Source organism: Chrysemys picta, chromosome 9 (genome assembly GCF_011386835.1).
Source record: "Chrysemys picta bellii isolate R12L10 chromosome 9, ASM1138683v2, whole genome shotgun sequence".
In the NCBI taxonomy this organism is placed as follows: domain Eukaryota; kingdom Metazoa; phylum Chordata; order Testudines; family Emydidae; genus Chrysemys; species Chrysemys picta.
Window position 1 is genome coordinate 94,833,246 of NC_088799.1, and position 19,108 is coordinate 94,852,353.

The 19,108-nt window shown below is 40.8% G+C and overlaps 1 protein-coding gene across 5 annotated transcripts in view; it reads right to left on the minus strand.

Moving 5' to 3' along the window:
• Positions 1–19,108, minus strand: part of AFF2 (ALF transcription elongation factor 2) — a 392,067-nt gene that overhangs the window by 67,829 nt on the left and 305,130 nt on the right. For all 5 annotated transcript variants that reach the window (XR_010590298.1, XR_006174660.2, XM_024106004.3 and 2 more), the window contains one exon: positions 12,993–13,030. Coding sequence is in view for 3 of the 5 variants with exons in the window: in XM_024106004.3 (XP_023961772.2) it covers positions 12,993–13,030 (38 nt within the window). In the remaining 2 variants the exon portion in view is untranslated. The remainder of the gene's footprint in view (positions 1–12,992; positions 13,031–19,108) is intronic.

A 19,108-nucleotide genomic window follows, 5' to 3' on the forward strand; every position in this document is an offset into this window, starting at 1 on the left:
TGCACCTGCTTATTCGTGCAAAGAGTGGCAATGTCATCAGTTTGAAGAGATTCACTTATTCAACCTCCAGGGCAAAAGATATGGGATATGGGAAAATAAAACCAAATGCAAACCAAACCCAGCACAAGCCAGTTAGAAAATTAAAATACATTTAAAAAAAACCCTATGGAAGTCCCCAACTAGAGTTCATCCAAGATTTTATGAGAAAAAAAAAACTTGACTCCTTTGAGCCAACACTGTTTATAGTTGCTGCAATGAAAATTCTAATTTTGTGCTCTAATGAACACAAAACGATCCAGAGTCAACCTTGGCAAAACTTATAATGACTGTGTAATTGAAGTGACTTTGTCACATTAAAAAATATTTCACAAAATTGTAGGAAACAGCCAAGAAATAAAACCATGGGATGGGCAGCCTTGGATATCTGACCCAGAAAGCAGTTTTGCCCTTCCCATTTAGTTAAGTGTGATGCTTATAAAGCTGTGACACATTTGTATGCAATCACTCTTCTTCCAGCATGTTCAGGCTAATTGCAGAATTACACACAGTATCTAGTCATGAGGGCTGCAACTTAAGACTTTATTTTTAAAGCAACGTTTGCAATATAATTTCATCTGCCACAAATGACATGTGTGCGTGCACACACACACGGGGAAATATTTGCTTATATATGGGACACTTATATGAATGTAAATGCACATGCTTCATCAGAGTGTATTTTAGCAGGGCTCCCCTACCTAAGAAATTTCAGGGCTAAGGTATGCAGAAGGGTTCAACTGGCAACTTAGTTCTCCTGTGGGAATGTTTTGGATAGAGCCTCAAACCACAGTTGGACTGCACTGATGATATCAATAGAAAAGGGAGCGTTTCTTTTAGCAAATTGAAAACCAAACAAACGCCACCTGACATCTGTTTCTAAGAAGAGTCCAACAGGGGCATGTGGATTGTCCAGGTGATAAGACAAACCGGACAACACTGAAACCAGCTTGTCCATTGGGTCAAACAGGAATTCATGTGGTCTGGTCATTAACAACATTGGGTTCTATCTCCTGTCTTGATGATTTATCTCCACTCTCATGGTGGCTCCTCTTCCAATCCCAGTGCCCTCCCATCAGATCCCTCCCTTTCCTGGCAACCGTCCTGCTCTGTCTGCGGTTTCCGTGGGAGCTGCCGGAGTGGAACTCTTCTGGCTTGCCCCGTCTGTGGTTTTCCTCATATCCTTGATAAATCCAGGCACAATCTCTGCTACCCATTCTACAGCTTCTTTCCCCTCCCTGTTTTCTCTCTCATCTTACATTAAGGTGACTTGACCCCCCTCACACACACACACACGACACAAACCTGTTGGTGTAGCTGGGCCAGTCATGTTTTCAAAATCTGCCCTACGAACTGGCCTCCCAGCCAACATCCTGGGAATCCTGCAGGAGGCAGCTTTTCTACACTGAGCACTCCCCTCCCAGTAGCCGAATGGGCCCCAAATCTTCCCATACACTCTGCCTAGTGCTTTTCTCTTAAAAGTGTGTCCCAGCCCTTCCCTCTGCAGTTCTCTCTCAGCAGGGTGGGTGGAGCTGGCTGCCGCTGAGAGAGCGGGGGTAGCTAGTAGGGAATGTACAAGGAGCCTGCATGAGACAGGAATGAGGGGTAGAACGGGAAAGCAGCAATGTGGATGGGAGAGAATGCGCACAAGCAGCCATGGGGGGGCTGGGAGAGGGGACAAAAGTGGAAGACAAAGCAGCTGAGAGACAAGGGATCAGTGAAGTTACATGGTGTAAAATGGGAGTAAGGCGTGATGAACAAAGCCTGCGGGCTTTCTTTTTATCTCACTGCATTTGTACTTTGCTACTGAAGCACAATAATATTTAACATGCTGTGATACTGAGACACGAGGGGTAAATTAAAAACCCAGGGTCAAATTTTCCTGTGACACCACTCTACTGACAAAGAATTAGGATCTAAATTTCAACCTGGGGTTTCAGTTTCAACTGTGAAGGGACAAATATTGTTTCTTTATTACTTAACACAGCAATGACTTCAGCAAGCAGCAATGTAAGTCCTGTAAAGAATGCTAATAGCGTCTCCAAACGCAACACTAAATATTTCTCAGCGTTACCAGCAGTGATTTTGCCTTGGGCTCTGGGACATACGCTTCCTTAAAATAAAAATTATCCCCATTTTTACTATGGTAAGAATTTTTCCAGGGATCAGTATTTCAGAGGACTTTTCACAATGCTCTTTCACATGAAAGACAAATCTGATTCGACATGAAGTTCCATTATGAAGAAACTGTTACATGTGATGACACTGGTTATAGAAAATTGAAATGAAGTGAGAGGAAGCTAAAACCAAGTTGTATGAGATTCTGCTCTCTTGGAATGACACAAGGAACTCAATATATCTAGTCATCAAAGTGATGCCCATTGGGAACTGAACTACAGTTGCACTGCAGAAGGTTGCTACTTGATTGCCAGACCCAAAAGTGCTAAGCCATATGCCACTTATTTCTGTGTCTAAATAGCTTACTATGATTGATACTGGAGATCCACGTCTCACAGTAAAACAACAACAATCACGGCAACAGGAATTAGCAAGCAGAGTGAATGAATTATCCTTTGCAGTCCTAAATTTTACCCCTTTTGGGTCTTAGAATTACATTTTTTTTTTCTGGGAAAATTCACAACAAGCTTTAGAGTTCTTGATTTTTTTTTTTTAAACGGAGGCATAGGCAGAGATTTCACATGAAAGCTGCAATTGAAAGTCCCTGCTCATGCTTCTGTCAGTGTGTTTCCAGGGGAGGTTGATTATGAGGGCTTGGTGTTGGCCTTGAGAATGTAAGAATTCTCACTGATCTCTTTATGAATTTTTTCCCCTCCGTTTGCCTAGACAATCCCCTTGATTTTCCTTCCTGCTCACCTGTCTGTATGAATCAGCCTTTTTATAACTTTCCTTCAGCCCCTACACAGTCAAAGTCATTCCAAGGTCAGCAGAGGGCCCCAGTACATGGGCTCTCCATGTGTCCCTTCTCCCAGCTGGAGGCTAAATGTGCTTTGTTTACAATATGCTCAGTTTCCATTTGACAGGGCCTGGAAGCCAGTGTATATATCTGAACTTCGGTCCCTTAGTTAGTACACAACACTGTCAAGATATAGCCCACTTCTCTAATTAAAAAGCCAGCAAGCTGGTAGGGTCTGAAGGATGAGCCAATACTTGAATAAACATTACATCTGTAATGTGAGAGTTACGTGACTCAATAAGACCTTGACATACAACAGAAAATAAAAATCAACCCAGACATCAAAAGCAGTCCCACACTTTCAATATGCTAATCCCGCCTTTCAACCATGATCTTTGCTAGTCATATAGTATTATGTAAAAGTGTTTTGCACAAACCACCCTTAAAGTAATATTTAGAGCCTCCCTGCCACTATTAATAAAAATACATAATGCTCTTGTAAGGAGGCACAATTCGATTACTGAACTGTTATCCAACAAGTCCCGAAAACAATTCCAAGTAAATTTCTCTAATAAGTCTATTTTTCTATCCTGCCAGAAGGGTTGCTAATGAATTTGCTGCTTGAATGCACAGACAGATTGGGAACTATAACGGCGCTGGCGTGGGCAACATGGCACTGGCACCAAAAACCTATTTGTACCCATACAAAGTTTCCTCTAGAGTACGTCTCTCATCCAGAGGTGATTTTCCAATAAAATCAGCCTCGATTATTGCAAGCGCAGGAGCAATCCCTGAGGGAGTATATGAGGCAATTCAATACTAGGAAATGTAGTACCAGGCAAAATTAACCTTGTAGCAGTGTTATTTCCTGAAACATTATCTAGTTTTTGCCTTTCTTTTGTATTCATCGATCCTAAATGACCGGGATTTTTTCTTCCCCTCCTTCTCTCCCTTAGAATCAAAAGGTTTTTTTTTCTTTGTATTCAGAAATAGGCGCATGAAATAGACCTGTTTTTCTTTTAATTTACTTAAATAACTGCCAAAGTAACAGGCCTTGTTTGCTGCATGACAGTCCCTTGCTCTTGAACATATACTACACTATAGTAGTGACGGCCATTTTTATTCTGAACCACTGCAGTGGTATACAAAGGAGGGGGGGAAGCCATATTAACGTTGAGTCACAACCCAGCAAAAGTCATAAGAGTCAATTCTCCACTCTCTTACGCTGGTGTAAATCAGGAATTAACTCCACTGAAATCAATGGAATTACATTGTGCAAGCAACAGGGGCTGAGGGTTTCAAAGTTCAGGTTGACACCCCAGTCCAAGCTCCAGCACCCTATACGCCTTTTCTATTCAGGTCACAAACTCCTCAGTGTTTGGACCTTCGTCTGAAAAGTGTCTAGAATGGCTCTAAACAAATCATCGTAATTATAATTGCCCGTGCCCATGTGAGTACAATGGTACTATTTCCACGAGCAACAAGCAGAAATCTTTAGCCCTAATTCCTTAATTTGCAATATTTTGAAGGGGGGAAAATTGCATAGCAGAGAATATAAGGAAAGAGTGTGAGCTATACAGGCCAGGTCCTCATCTAGAGTTAATCAGCATCGCTCAGCTGAAGCCACTGGAGTTACATCAATTTACACAGGCTGAGAATCTGGCCCTCTCTGCAAATATATTGGCATTTGTTGTTTTATTTTAGTATCTTAATTGTACACCAACACAAAGCATTAGTTTCAAAAAATTCACAGGTCATACAAAGCATCTGTTATTTGCTGCAACACCCAAAAGTAGGCATCTAAGGGTGTTTAAATAAATGTAAAGCTATTTAAAAATAATATTGACCAGAGGTCCAAATCTTCAGAATTTACGTCAGCTGAGGATCTATCTACCTATCCCTCCCTCTAAAGTCTATTTCTCTCTCTCTCTCTCTCTCTCTCTCTTCATCCATCCATCTGTCACTCCCTCCCTGGAAAGTTTACATATGGGAATAGACTTTACTGATGTCCTTGCAGGACAGGTCTTACTTGTTACGCTGACGTCGGTACTACTCATGGCAGGAAGCACAACACTTAAGAAACGTTTGCAAGATTCGGCCCAGAATCATTTGGAATTGAGGACACGCTGTACCTTGTGGGACTGATTCCTAAGGCTGCGAGTCTGTCACGGAGGATTCTGTGACTTTCCGTGACCTTCGTGACTTCTACAGTGGCTGATGCTGGCTCGGGCAGCCCCTGGGCCAGCAGCAGCAGTTTGGTTGTGTGGGAGGGGGCTCAGGGCTAGGGGTATGGGGTTGGGGGGTGCAAGAGGTGCTTATTTCGGGGTGGGGGGCTCCCACTGGCATGGCCCTGCAGCTCCTAGGCAGTGGAGGGGCCGGGGGGCGGGGGGCTCCATGTCGCATGCTGCCTGTGCCCACAGGCCCTGCTCCCGCAGCTCCCATTGGCTGCAGTTCCCAGCCAATGGGAGCTGCGGCAGCAGGCACTTGTGCCCCTCCACCACCTAGGAGTTGCACCAGCCCAGGCCACCTCCCCCAGCACCCACGGTGCCCCCAGATCGCCCCCCCCCCCGAGCACCCGCAGCCCCCCACCCAAGTTTTAGTCACAGGTATTTTTAGTAAAAGTCATGGACAGGTCAGAGCCGGGAATTTTTGTTTATTGTCCATGACTTTTACTAAAAATACCCTTGATTAAAACGTAGCCTTACTGATTCCTAATTTGTTACCAAGTTACTGGGCCAAACCCTGCTTGTCTGAGTCAGTAAAGTAGTCACAATAGGATCAATGAGATTATCTGTGGGAGTAAGAAGAGCAGAACTTGGCCTGTTGAATCTGGCCCGTGAACTTCTCCAGCCTGGGAGTGGCAGGGCTCTTTGCAGCTAGAAGAGGCCAACAGAGCTCAGTATTTGTGGTGTGAGATCACATTAGAAAGAGAGGAGACGAATGAGCTCTCTGAGTCTCTTCATCTCATAGTCTTGTAAGCAAATACTATAAATTATACAATCAAGTTGGAACCATTTCACTATAAAAAATGTATTGCAATCTTTTGAAAAATGTGCACTCTCTCTAGGTACCTGTTGAGAGGTAGCTGAAAATCTTGATAATACTTTTTATTTTTGGTTCCTAGCCAATGAGACTCATTTGTACAGTTTGAAGTCCAAGCAAACTTGTAGTCAACTAAATTATAACTTATTACCACAGGCTGCAGACTTTTAATACATTCTGTGGTTGGAACTGGACGATTTACTGTTTTCGGCCCTGCTGGCAGTTATCATGCATCATTTCCCTAGAAATAAAAATAGCCCTGCTGTGGTTATCCTCTGGACTGATAAAAATATATCTAACAGGATGTGTCAGAGGAACAAATTCAGAAAATAAAGGCAAAAGATTAAATAGAGTTATTATTTTATGTCTAAAGTACTACATCTTTCAGCAGCCGTGACGACTTTTGGACTACAGCAAAAAGGTATCTCAAGAAGGAAAAAAGATCTAAGGGAAGCATCAAGCGCAAATAAAACCACCTGGGGATAGCTGACTTGTAGGAGCTTTGCAAGAGTCAAAATTTACATAAAAATCAGTATTTAGGGTTTAGCGCGATATAATCAAAAAGGATTTAATATGTGTGTTTCTTTGCAAACCGTTTAAAAGTGACGTTTTATAATCCATTCCCAACACTAACCTTTAACAGGTAAGAGTAAAATAATCCGTTGCGATATTTTTTTCAGTTCACACTCTGCTGATGAAAACCATCTCCCCCTCAATATAAGCCACCGGAAACCAACAGCAGAACGCATGTGAATTGGTTTTCATGAAGTAATGATTTAGGCCCCAATCCTGCAACGAGCTTTATGAGGCCACAGAGATTAATCCACATATTCGTATTCATTTTTATTACAATGGTGCCTAGGAACCCTTAGTCATAGACCAGGACTCCACTGAACTAGGCAAGTACAAAGGGCAGCTTGTAGGGTTAGCGCCTTGTTTACTTATGTCTGGTGCATTTGAACTGCTTTTCATTTTCCTTCATATTACGCTATAGTTTATTTAACTGATTAACATGTTAATGCATGCTGGAATATATAACATTTAAGCCCCAATCCTGCAAATTGGTTCAATTATATTTATCATAGAATATCAGGGTTGGAAGGGACCTCAGAAGGTTATCTAGTCCAACCCCCTGCACAAAGCAGGACCAATCCCCAGACAGATTTTTACCCCAGTTCCCTAAATGGCCCCCTCAAAGATTAAACTCACAACCCGGGGTTTAGGAGGCCAGTGCTCAAACCACTGAGCTATCTCTCCCCCTCACTCATCACAGGTGCAGGTGTGTATATGGACTGAATTGCAGAGTCAGGGCCTACGTATCTCTTCTTTTAATTGCCAGTAAGCGGGTTTTGTCTGGATTTTTACTGGGGATTTGAGCGCTTTTGCATGCTAGACTTAAGGTATTAAAACATAAATATGAATGGGTTTCTTTGAGCAATGAATGTGGATGGACACTTCAGGGACTGTGGCATTATGGAGGGATTTCTAGCACCAATTTAATTGGTGCTAACTCATTTTGTAGTTAGCTGGGAGTAGAGTCTAAAGAGTAACAGGAGGGAAGCTTTTGGAAATAAAGAGATTAAACAGGTGGTGGCGTGTAAATTGCTCAGCACTTTTTTGGCCTGGGAGAACTATGTTGTTGTTTTTTAAAATGGACTGATTGTAACCTTCCTAGTGATGTTTTTAAGGAACATGTTTCCATTAGATTCTGCATAACAATAGAACTTGGCCAATTTTCCAATCGGTTGCCAATAAATAGGACACCCCGTTTTATTCTGAACACCGCCTTTTCCGTTTTTGAAATAAAAAATAAGAACTTTGTGCAACCGCCCAACAATGTATGGGGACGCTACTGCTCTTGTCCCCCTATTGGTGTCTACACGTCTGACCTGACTGGATAAAAACAAAAAAATCATAGCCCATCAGCTTGCACTGGTGCCAGCTGGTGCACAGAGGGCTGTTTATGGTTCCAAAGAAACTCAGTGTACAACAACTGAATCGGTGAGCCTGATATTCTTGTCCTCCAGCTGGGTGAATCAACAGGAAAACCCACAAACTCTGCTTGACTCACTAAAAGACATCAGTCCTTCCATGCTGTATTAAGCCTATCCCGGGGGGGAGGTGCCACTCCAGCTGATAAATTATAGATATTTTTACAATGTAGTCAATAGAAACAATCACTCCCATCCTGTACAGAAGAGAAGATGAAAGGGCCATAAGAAATATCAATGCACTAGCAAATGAGAGGACTATTCTGTAATGGATTTTAAGGGTTTGTGATTCAGATTACAGTGTACTGGATGGGAAAGACAACCCTAGGAAGTAAAGTTGGATGCCCTTCAGCTTGAGAGGGATGATGACCAGAAGATGAGTTTTATGGACAAGAAAGAACAATAACTACAACCAGCATTTCTGGTTAACAAGCTCATGCTGGTCTTGTTAGTGAAGGAAAATGAATGAAATTGAAAATAAATGAAACATTTGAAAGAATTAGGATGTCTGTATCCCTGGTCTAGGTATCTGGATACCATTAAGGCTAGAGCAAAACTTAACTTATGCAGGTGTTTAGAGAAAAGTTTTATTGCTATCTTTCCATTAAAGATTTTTAAAGGCCATAAAAGACTAGGGGAGAAAGGACACAGAAGGAAATCAAAGCCAAATACAATGTACCTGGGGCAAGTATTCCCTTCAAACGTTCTCACCACTAGCCAGTAATTAAGATAATATGTGAATTTCCATGGTAAGCATATTTTTCAGTTTCGGAAATGTAATCTGTCTCTTAAATACTCTATTCTGAAGCCTTGGGTAATAGTAGGTTTTAGCCAAGGGACTCTTTTACCTGCCTATTTCCCCCAGAAATCTCTTAGCCATTATTCACAAAGAGCCAAATTCTGGGGTTAGGTCATGGTCAATCCGTGTGCAGAAGGGACTCTCCACATGCAGAACTCACTCCTCTCATGTGGAAGAGGACACACAGAACTGTCTTCTTGGCACCATTCCCCACTTCTTACAGCTGTGGGGACTGAGGAGGTGGGGACTGGGTTGCCCTACAATGGGGCATGGGGATGCACATCCTTGCCTCTCTAGCCTTAGAGATTAGGCCTGGGTTTGTATTACCTGACCTGTGGAGTCTTCTGCAAAGAGATCCACCTTGGATTTTGACTAGGGAGAGTCACTGGTATTGCAACCAGCCTATTCAGAAAAGAGATGAAGGCCTCTCACATGGATGACCCTGCCCTTGCATGGATCTCTGGGGATCGTACAAGTTTGGATGCTGCAGGTTCTCCCTCATTTCTACTGGATAATGGAATCTCCCTTGTTGTTGCTGACTAGATCTGAGGCAAAATGAACACGATTCCCCCAGAATCTGTGATTTCCTCCCTAAGATACAGTTGGCTAATATGGGCTCCCAGTTTACGCATTATCTTGGTCACAAGCTCTCCCAGTGGAACCCTCATCTCATTCATTGGACAGGAAGGGCTGGGTATCAGAACAAACCCTGCAATTTAATTCTTCTCCTCCACGCTAGCACAGCATGCGAGCCAGAAGTTTCCAGGCTTCAGCTATGTCTTGACTTAAAATTATTTCTTGCATAACAGCCTCTTTATATTCTATGATTCTATGAAATCTTCTACTACGTGACCTTGGTCAAGTCACTTAAACTCCAAGGGCTTAATTTTCCCTACTTGTAGGGTTAGATAGTAGATAATGTTTTCACCCCTCAGCTCACAGAGAGCCGAGAAGCTATCTCACAGGGATGAGATGGGATTTAATTCACTGATGTTTGTAAAGTGTTTTGAGATTCTTAGAGGAAAGGTGTTACAGAGCAGAAACGTGATCCAGTGGACAGGGCATGAGAGACCTGAGTTTAATTCCCTGCTTTGCCACACATGCCCTGTTTAAGCCTGGGCAAGTGGCATAGTCCTGGCTCCCAATGGGACAACCATTCTTCCCTACTTCACAGGGGTGTTATGATAATAACCACATTAAAAATTATAAGGTACTAGAATATTGCAGGAAGTGGAGCCTTGTGGGTACCTGATCCAGACAGATGTGTTATTTTTAGTGTTTGGGGTTTTTAAAATACTAGCTGCATTATTTTCACTGAAAGATCAATTCTGCAGGCATTATGACTTCTTTTTATATTTTTCAGTATGCTTATTTATAGCAATGTTGTGCTGGATGATACTACAAATACATAAAGATGAGTTCCCCTCGCTCTGCTGTGTTTCCACAGCTCTCCTTGCTGTGTGCAATATGGCTGACTGAAAGCTTGTGTAGCTGTCCAAAAGAGAGCACGTATTCCAAAGGAGTGAATCTGAACGCCACCTGCACATACTTAGCTACTAAAGGAGCTCACTTCAGTTTGTTTAAATACCTCTCTAGACAAGCACAAACAAGAGCCTTGATGTGCCTATAAAACTTTAGTAGGTTAGTTGCTTCTCTTCTCAAAAAGCGCAAGAATATGAAAGAAATTTTATAGAATAAATGACAGCAGCCACCTTCAGTGATTCACACTGTGTAAAACACGATGTTGAATTGTATCAACTGTGGGTATATTATTGAGTAAAAAACTGGAACATTAATAACTCTAGGTGACGAAACAGGTAGATAACGTCCATACAAACCTTAGTCGTGGCACCTTTACGAATATGCAAAACATCACAGGTACAAGGCCTTATTTGCAGACACTGAATTAAACTGTAATCTTTAAAACTGAGTTAATTCTGAATCTGGTTTTGGGAGACAGCAATTATGTCAGCGAAGTATAAAAGCAAGGAAAATTTTTATATTAATGACAACTGAGAAAATATATATATATATATATTGTAACAGATGTCAACTGCAGTTAGATTCAACTCAACTTATTAGTGCATGGCTTTTAGCCAAAAGCAATTCACATTTGCAGAAGTGTACTATCGCATATGTCTTAATAACAGAAATGTGTTTTTAAAAATGTATGTGATAAGTCACATATGGTAGAAGGAATCTGGACAGCTTTCAGCCCTTTTGACAATGGAATCAACTAACTTTATTTTGTGAAGCTGAAGAACATTAAAATTCAAGTGAAATTCTCTTTGACATTTGGAAGAGCTACAGCACTGATGGCATTAAAAACTAGATGGGAGTCTGCGGTGCTGAATATGGTCTCCTTGCTTATACAAATACAATCTACATCCATTACAGTTATCTTAAAGATACCATTTTACTCTTGCTCTCAGAGGCAAAACCATACAGGTACATTAAGTGCTTACATTTCATTGAAAAATACTAGGCAGATACTTTAGCTCTTCTTTATGCAGAGTGTAATTAATATGTATAATGGACTCCCTAGGGTACTAACTGAAGCTGCAATCATTAACATATTCAAAGGCAAGTTAAAACAAGCAGTTGGGGAAAACATGACAGGGTGAAATATACATGTGGAGGTGGAGAGAGCTAGACTGGCCATATGGCCGCTTTCCATCCCAAAATGTTACTATGTTTTTCAGGTCCCAGAAAGCAATGATTTAACTCAAAATAAAGAAACGAACATTTTAGATGGCGTACTTGCGCATCGCTGTAAAGTACAAATTGCTTAGGAGTGGCATTGTCTGCTGCAAACTGGTGCTGCACCACTGACTGCCATGAAGTGGCCCCAGCTTACACCAGCGGAGAGTTTAAAAGAAAATCATGAATGAAAAATATTATGTTGGAGCCGCCCCCACTCGCTTCTCTTGTCCCCTAGAAACTGAAGAGGAGCAGCCAATTCACTTCAAATAACAACCACCAGCGAGATTTTTAATTCAGGTTGGCCTGGACCTAGTTACCCAGAAATGAATGGCCCCCTGTCTCATTACAAGTTCCTTAAGCTTTTATATCCCCCCTGGTTTCCATTTCTAATTCTCATCAGATTAAATGAAACATGAAGAGTCTGATTTACAACTGCCTGGCACCTTGCATGGTTGTTCTGATGAGCATTTTACATTCATTTTGCCCTGCTGTAAATGACTATCCAAGGTGGAAGGCAATGGAGAGTGAGGCCTGTAGTCTTTTCGTTGTGCCTCCCAAAACACAGCCACTCATGAGCCCTCCCAGAGTTTCTAGGAGAAGAATCTCTAGGAGGAAAATCACTTCCAAAAGGCATCATGATCAGCAAAGTGCAATGAAAACAGTGGCTATAATAGGAAGATATAGTTCCTGGGGACTTAGTTAAACTGCAGACTGATCATCCACCAAGGCTGGAAGTATGTGTTTTATTGGTACTTAATAGAACATTAAAACCAGAGTATATGTTGTTTAAGCAGAAAAAGTAGCCGCTGATTGCTATTACCCTTAACTGAACACATCTCTCCTGAAAGTACCAGGACATCTATATAGCAACTTTCTTAATTCAATGATATAGTAGAGAGTGGCTGCTAGTGCCCTAAGATTTAAGAACTTCTCATAAAATGCCCTGGAAATTGGTCCCTGGTAGCTTGCTCATCCTTCATAGATCCCCAGTATAAAGAACAGAAACATACGTGTGTGTGTGTGTGTGTGTGTGTGTGTGTGTGTGTGTGTGTGTGAGTTCTTAACCAACAGGATGGCAAAGCTCTGATATATTGGTGCAAAATATTCTCAAGTGTCTAGAAATCATTTGGCACACTTGTAGTTATTTCCCCCTCTGTCAGATCTTCCCAAGGATTGCAATTAAAAAACATAATCTTTTTAGCATGTGCAACCCCCCCAGGCTAGGAGCACTATGTACTGAACATGAGTATGATATTATTTGGCAGCTATTCATAGACAGCACATATTAATTTATGTAAACTGGACACAAATCAGGGCATGCAGTCATGAGGGACACATGAAAAATCGAAATCTGTCCTTGATGATCACGGGATTTTTTATGGCTCTGATTATGGATTAACTTGAGTTCCAATGTCTATTTTATTGCCCTATTGTGGACCTTTTGTTGTGGTTGTTTGCATGAAGTTCATTAAAGTTGAATTTTCCAACGGATATAAAAATAACTTACTTTACAGGAATGTTTCTAGGTTTTGTCTTTTCGGCAGCCTATAAATAGAAGGGGGAGGGAAAAGAAACAGTTAAGCAACATTATCAAGCACAATGTTTCCTGGAACCAAAATAATATTAAAATAGAATGATGTTCAGAAATGGAATAAGCAAACCAAAGCAGGCTACCATCATTAAGTAGGCAACTGAGTCAAGATAGCAACTGCTGAACTCTTTCCGCACAATCGTGTTACAGCTCTTAAAACATTCCTCCCTGTGTTTGCGATATCATCATGCTTTATTTTTTTAATGGCTGTAAGTGCACAGGAACCATTCATTCAGAACGATTACTGCCTTTCCCGGTTTGAGATCTGGTCCTGTTTGTCGCAACGTTACCACCTACATCTAGAACACAAACAGTAACGGGAAAAATAAAGGCAAGAACGGATTCTATTTCCAAAACAATTTTTATTAGCCAACAACAGAAAAGGGCAATGGATGACCAAATGTTCAGATCAATTTCCTCTCGTGAAACCTTTGAGAAAACACACTCCAAATCATCTAAATGAGTAAATCTCTGGGCCTCTCGGCCTGTACCGCCTCAGACATGGAGCCTGGTTCCAGTTTATTGCTGAACCCATTGATCTGTGTACAGTCCATTTATCATTCATGAAAAGAGCCAGTGATCTTCACAGTATATTAGAAGAAACAACTCAGATCATCTGTCAACGGCCCTCTTATTTCTGTTTCCCTCTCCACGGGGATTTCATCTCCTTCGATTCTTCTTGAATTAAAATGTTGCTAAGCAACACAGCTGGGGGCACTGATGGCAGAATGGCTACAGTCTATCAAACTGTTTAAGCTGTTGGAGATTTTAGTGGTGATTTTTTTTATGCTTCTATGGCATAATTATGTAATCTGAACCAAACTTTTATTCCCTCAGAATTTCATAGACTATATAAATCATATTGCGATACAGAGAAGGTTGAAATATTATCTTAAGACAAAATCAGTGCTGTCAAATCATTTTAGAGCATTCTTTTTAGTATTTGAAGTACTAGGCTATCAGTTTTAAATGGGGAAAGGAGTCAAACCGTTAGTCAGATTACATGTACTGTAGCACTGAAATGCAGATTGAAACGTGACTGATCCATAAACCCATTACACTATAGAAAGCTTTCGTGCTTACTTGCATTTTAGTATATTTCAGGAAACAAAATAAAGCCAGAAAAACTGGTGATGATGCACAAGGGTTAAGGGTGTTTGGGTGAAATATTGTAACCTTTGCTTCATTCAGGGACAAGGAAAAACATATTCCTTGGTAAAAATTCCCAGTGAAGGTGATATTCAAAATGTTCAGATAAGGACAAAAGGATTAGATCTTCTGTCTAAATTGGCCTCAACTCTGAAGCGAATCCCCTGAACTTGCAATACTGGGCTACAAATCTTGTGAGAATAGGTTGTTATATGACATCATCAGTGGGACCAGAAATTTTGAAAAAAAAAATAAAAAAAAAATCCCCCCTCCCCAGTAGTAGGGAGATCCACATTTAAATCCATCAACATCCCAAACCATTGATTTTTCACATGAGATAAGGAATTAAGGTTTGTGAGATCTGAAATGGGGAAATATTAGTTTTATGGAGTGGCTCCTTTTGGGCAGAGAAAGGCTTGCTCTTTGTGTCTTAGATTACGTTTTACATTATTTATTATGGGTCGGTAGAGCCCAGGAGAAGCGTTTGTTTTATATTTATACAGTGAAATCAACATAAACAAACAAGACAGTAAGCAACTAAATGAATATTAATCAAACCAACTAGGTGAAAAGAATGGTAAGGCTGCTCAGTGAAGCACTCAGAACTCAGGAAATGCGAAAGTTAACCTTAATTCTGCCCCATTGTGCAAACACATGATGAGGTCTCTTCCAGACCTATGTTTCTATGATTGCATCCCTGCCTCATGAAGTGGTCAGTTGGCTGGTGTGGGTCCTGCTTCACTCCATAGGCACCCTCCAAAATATACTCAATTTATTTGATGCGCACATGTTCAGGGCCAAAAGGACACTGTTTAACAAAAGAACACTCATTAATAAAAGAAAAGTGTGTATGTGTGTACAAACTATTTATTTAAAATCTTATAATTGAGCCTATTAAATGGATTTTCAGTGGACTACTGAATTTCAAGTTTCTATCCTCTCCTCCTGAGGTACTAGAAGTGTTTAGGTAGCAAAGAGTCCCGTGGCACCTTATAGAATATTCACCCATGAAAGCTCATGCTCCAATACGTCTGTTAGTCTATGAGGTGCCACAGGACCCTCTGCTGCTTTTACAGATCCAGACTAATACGGCTACCCCTCTGATACTTAAAAGCGTTTAAAAGGTTACAAATTCTCTTTTATCAAGCAGAAGTCTACTTTCTGACTGCAGTCTAACAATTCTCATGATCAGTCTAGCTAGCCTATATCTGGGCTTGTAACACTACAGAGTTAGGACTGTGTAAATCTAAACTAAATCTCAGATAGCGGTTACTTTTATCAAATTCTTCAAAAATAATCACACACAAACTTGATTGTAAATAAACAGATAAGAGATAACAATAGAATGAGTGGGAAGTGTTTTGAATAGGAAGTAAATAGCTATGCAAATACAAAGAATTACAAGGTTAAATTAATCTATAGCAAATGAGCAAAATGAGGAAATGTGCTAAACTGTTTGTATAGAGACGATGAAGCTAGTTCAGAAATTGAGAGAGAATTGGGTAACGTCAAAATCATAGAATATTAAAGATCAGAGTCTAGGCGGTGCATTCAATTTTGAGTAATTGAACATGTGGATTGCAGCTGTTTGCATTGGAGGGGAAAATGTGGTGGTGATGTGTACAATGGGAATCTGCCTACATATTATTCTGTGTGGCTGTGAAGATTGGTAGCATGCCACTGTTTTCTTAGCTAGTGATTTCCTAGATTACTTGTGATTGTGTTTGTGGGAAAGGCACTTCAGTAACTCGAAGCGTTTGGTAGTATAAACTTTTTACACACTCTCTCTCTCTCTCTCTCTAACCAAACCTTTCAAACAACCAGGAAAGGCTGCACCCAGTTTCAATTTGCATTTTGGATGAAGGAGCTGCTCACTTATTATATTACCTGAACCTATTTGCCACTTAGTGGGAGTTGAGGATGGGAGCTGACCATGCAGAATTAGACATAAGGAATTCCATCTGAGTAAGTATTACAGGATCTGCCCCGATGCTTTCATTTTTCTTGTATGTGTTGCTCACTCTTTTTCACAGTATATTTGTTGCAATATCATGAGCATGCTCAGTGGCAGAAGATACAGAACAGAGGAATCAAAGTGACATTGAGTAACTATACATATTAAGCTTTGATGCAGAAACATATTGTTTGAAAATATTGTGTGTGGAGCAGGTCTGTCAATTAGAGCTAATTATTTTTTCTCTGATCAGGAAGAATACTATCTTGTTTTAGGCAGCTTTCTTTGAAATGTACATCTTTTATACAACTTCATTATAGGAAAATACTTCCTCCAAATTACTTTTATTTCTGGGTTGCTTCGCTATTGACTCAACTGGTCTATGTTGAGTAGTTCTCTCTGCTTTGATAATTAACTTTTGATCATTACTGAATTTAACAGCTCTAGTCAGATGTGTTCATAGTCATCCTCGTCAATTACTTCAGTGCTCATCACCTTTAATCTTTGAACAAAATGATATCATTGAGCTTCCATCAGCCTTGATATAGAGTTAACAATTTTCTGTTTCTCGTCTTCATGACTCAATTTGTTTTAGATGTGAGGTGAGCTTTTGATTATTAATTTAAGATATTTCAAAGACAAACAATTTTAAAAGTGAGTTATTTTGTGCAACTTATCTTCTGGGCTTTTAAAAATAAGAAATGGTTTTTAAAATCCAGAATGATTCCTGAACTTCACACATTAAAATGACTATAAATAGAGTAGGTAGGAGGTTCCCAAATCATGATACATGTGGTCTGAGTGGGCGATCACACTACAAAAGAATGGAAAGAAAATGAAATAATATAATGGGATTCAATGAGCGTTAGGAGGGTTACATCATGGGATTGCTGCTAATTTTGAGTTTGCAAGTGTACATTAAAATAATTTAAGATGATTAGAAAATGGAGACCAGACTGAACTAGACAGTTATACTGCTTTAATTTGTAATTTCCTTCTGATTTTTTACAATTATGGTACTAGTTATATACCATATCTCTCTAAAATTATCCTCTCTCCACAGCTGCCCCTCTAGGCAGACACAGGATGAGAAGGAGAAAGAAGATAAATTGGAGGAACAGATGAAGGGCAGCAGCAGTTCACAGAAACTTTTTGGGTGTTGGGGGATGGTTTTCCATAGCATTCAGGGAACTCAAACGTGAACTCCAGATGTGAGCAGCACAGAACAGTAATAGAGAAGTGAAAGAAATGTGTCCCTAGAGGCTGGATAAAGAGACAAGTTTCACTAATTGTCACACAAAAGAAGGCACTGGCAAATAACCATCACCCTCATGAATTCCTTCCGTGAACTGCACCGTGGGCCAAAATAGTGTCTGTTTTTCTGGTTATCAATCAAGGCACTCATCTTTCTGATGGACATTGTGTTTTGGTCAGTGCAAGGTACCTAGAGTACTGAAAACACACGCACAGTAAACTCTCAAGAACGGCTAGTCAAAAAATGTTGGTCAAAATTGTCTTTTGATGGAAAACTAGGTTTTTGAATAAATGCAATTTTCTACTGAAAGTATTTGTTTTCTACGGAATAGGTAGAGTTTTCATTGAAAACCTGAAATCTGAAAAGTTTGTAGCCAACAATGAGTGACAAATTGAAATGTTCTGGAGAACCCCTCTTCCACATTTTCTGATCAGCTCTGCTCTCAGGGGTGAGCAGCTAAACTATCCACCGTAGGTATGTTCATGACAGACCATGCTCTCCTCTTGTTCTGTCAGTGGAACAGATGATCATCACTGAAGGTCCAATTCAACACCCTTGGCACTAATGAAAATCTTTCCATTGACTTCAATGGGAGTTAAATCAGGCCCTTTGCAAATTAACACCGCTCTTGGAGGTTGCGCTCTGTCCTTGGGGTCACGGATAGAGTGCTGAGTCATGAATTAAACTACTAAGAATGGATGGTGCTGGACCTTGGTCTGTTTTTGTAATTAGACAGTTGGTCTCAGGTGGAATTTTCTGGGGGGTGGAGAAGAGCACAGTGTGCATGAAGGACGCTGTGCAAAGGGGAAGTCGGGAAAATTGTGCTGGGGGTCACAAGCCTCAAGGGATCTCTGTTTTTTTTTAATGCTGTGGTTACATTCTCCTCTACCTGTCCCCTAACATCAATGGAGGAGAAGCTGTTGCTTTCTTGCTAATCATCTCTGACAGGAAGTTGGAAACCTTGTCACGGACATGCTGCATGTGGTATTCTAGGGCAGCCTCACCCTGAGGATGAAAAGCTGGGCTCACTGAATCTAGACCGAAAAAATGGAGCGAGGATGCACCCTTCTCATCCCAGAATATTCTTGCGTGTAGTCCCTGTTTTCCTTCAGAAGGCAAATAAAAGGAGTAGAGTAGCTGAGATCAGTTTTAGAGAGGATCAAATCACCACATCCAGGGTGGCTATAGACCCAAATGGTGTACATACTTCCCATAGGACTCCCTCATGGGTATGTATTAGATACAGAGCATCTCCTCACCTTTCTACACCTTTGAGCAATACAGCACCTTTCTTGGCTTTACAAGAGTTCTTCAGGAATATTTAGGGTGGAATTCCACTAAGTGGGAAACTCCTGTTTTAGATGGTGCAGAGGAGGCTGGGTAAAATTTGCAGCCTTTTTAGGGATAACAAAGTTTGTAAAGAAATGGCAAGTACATCTACAGATGGTGGAGCATCTTCCAGCAAACTCCACTGTTTTTAAACTGAGTTACCGTAGGGATGATTTGGGGTCACTATGTGCAATGGCCAGCATTTCCCCCAGATTTCTACATTCACTAAGGGAAATGGTGGACGCCAAACTGAAGAAGCATGTAATGCAAAACATGGCCAGTTCCCGTTCTTCATGGCATGTCCCAAATGAAAAGAAGCCACTGAGACAAGAAGCCCAGGGACAG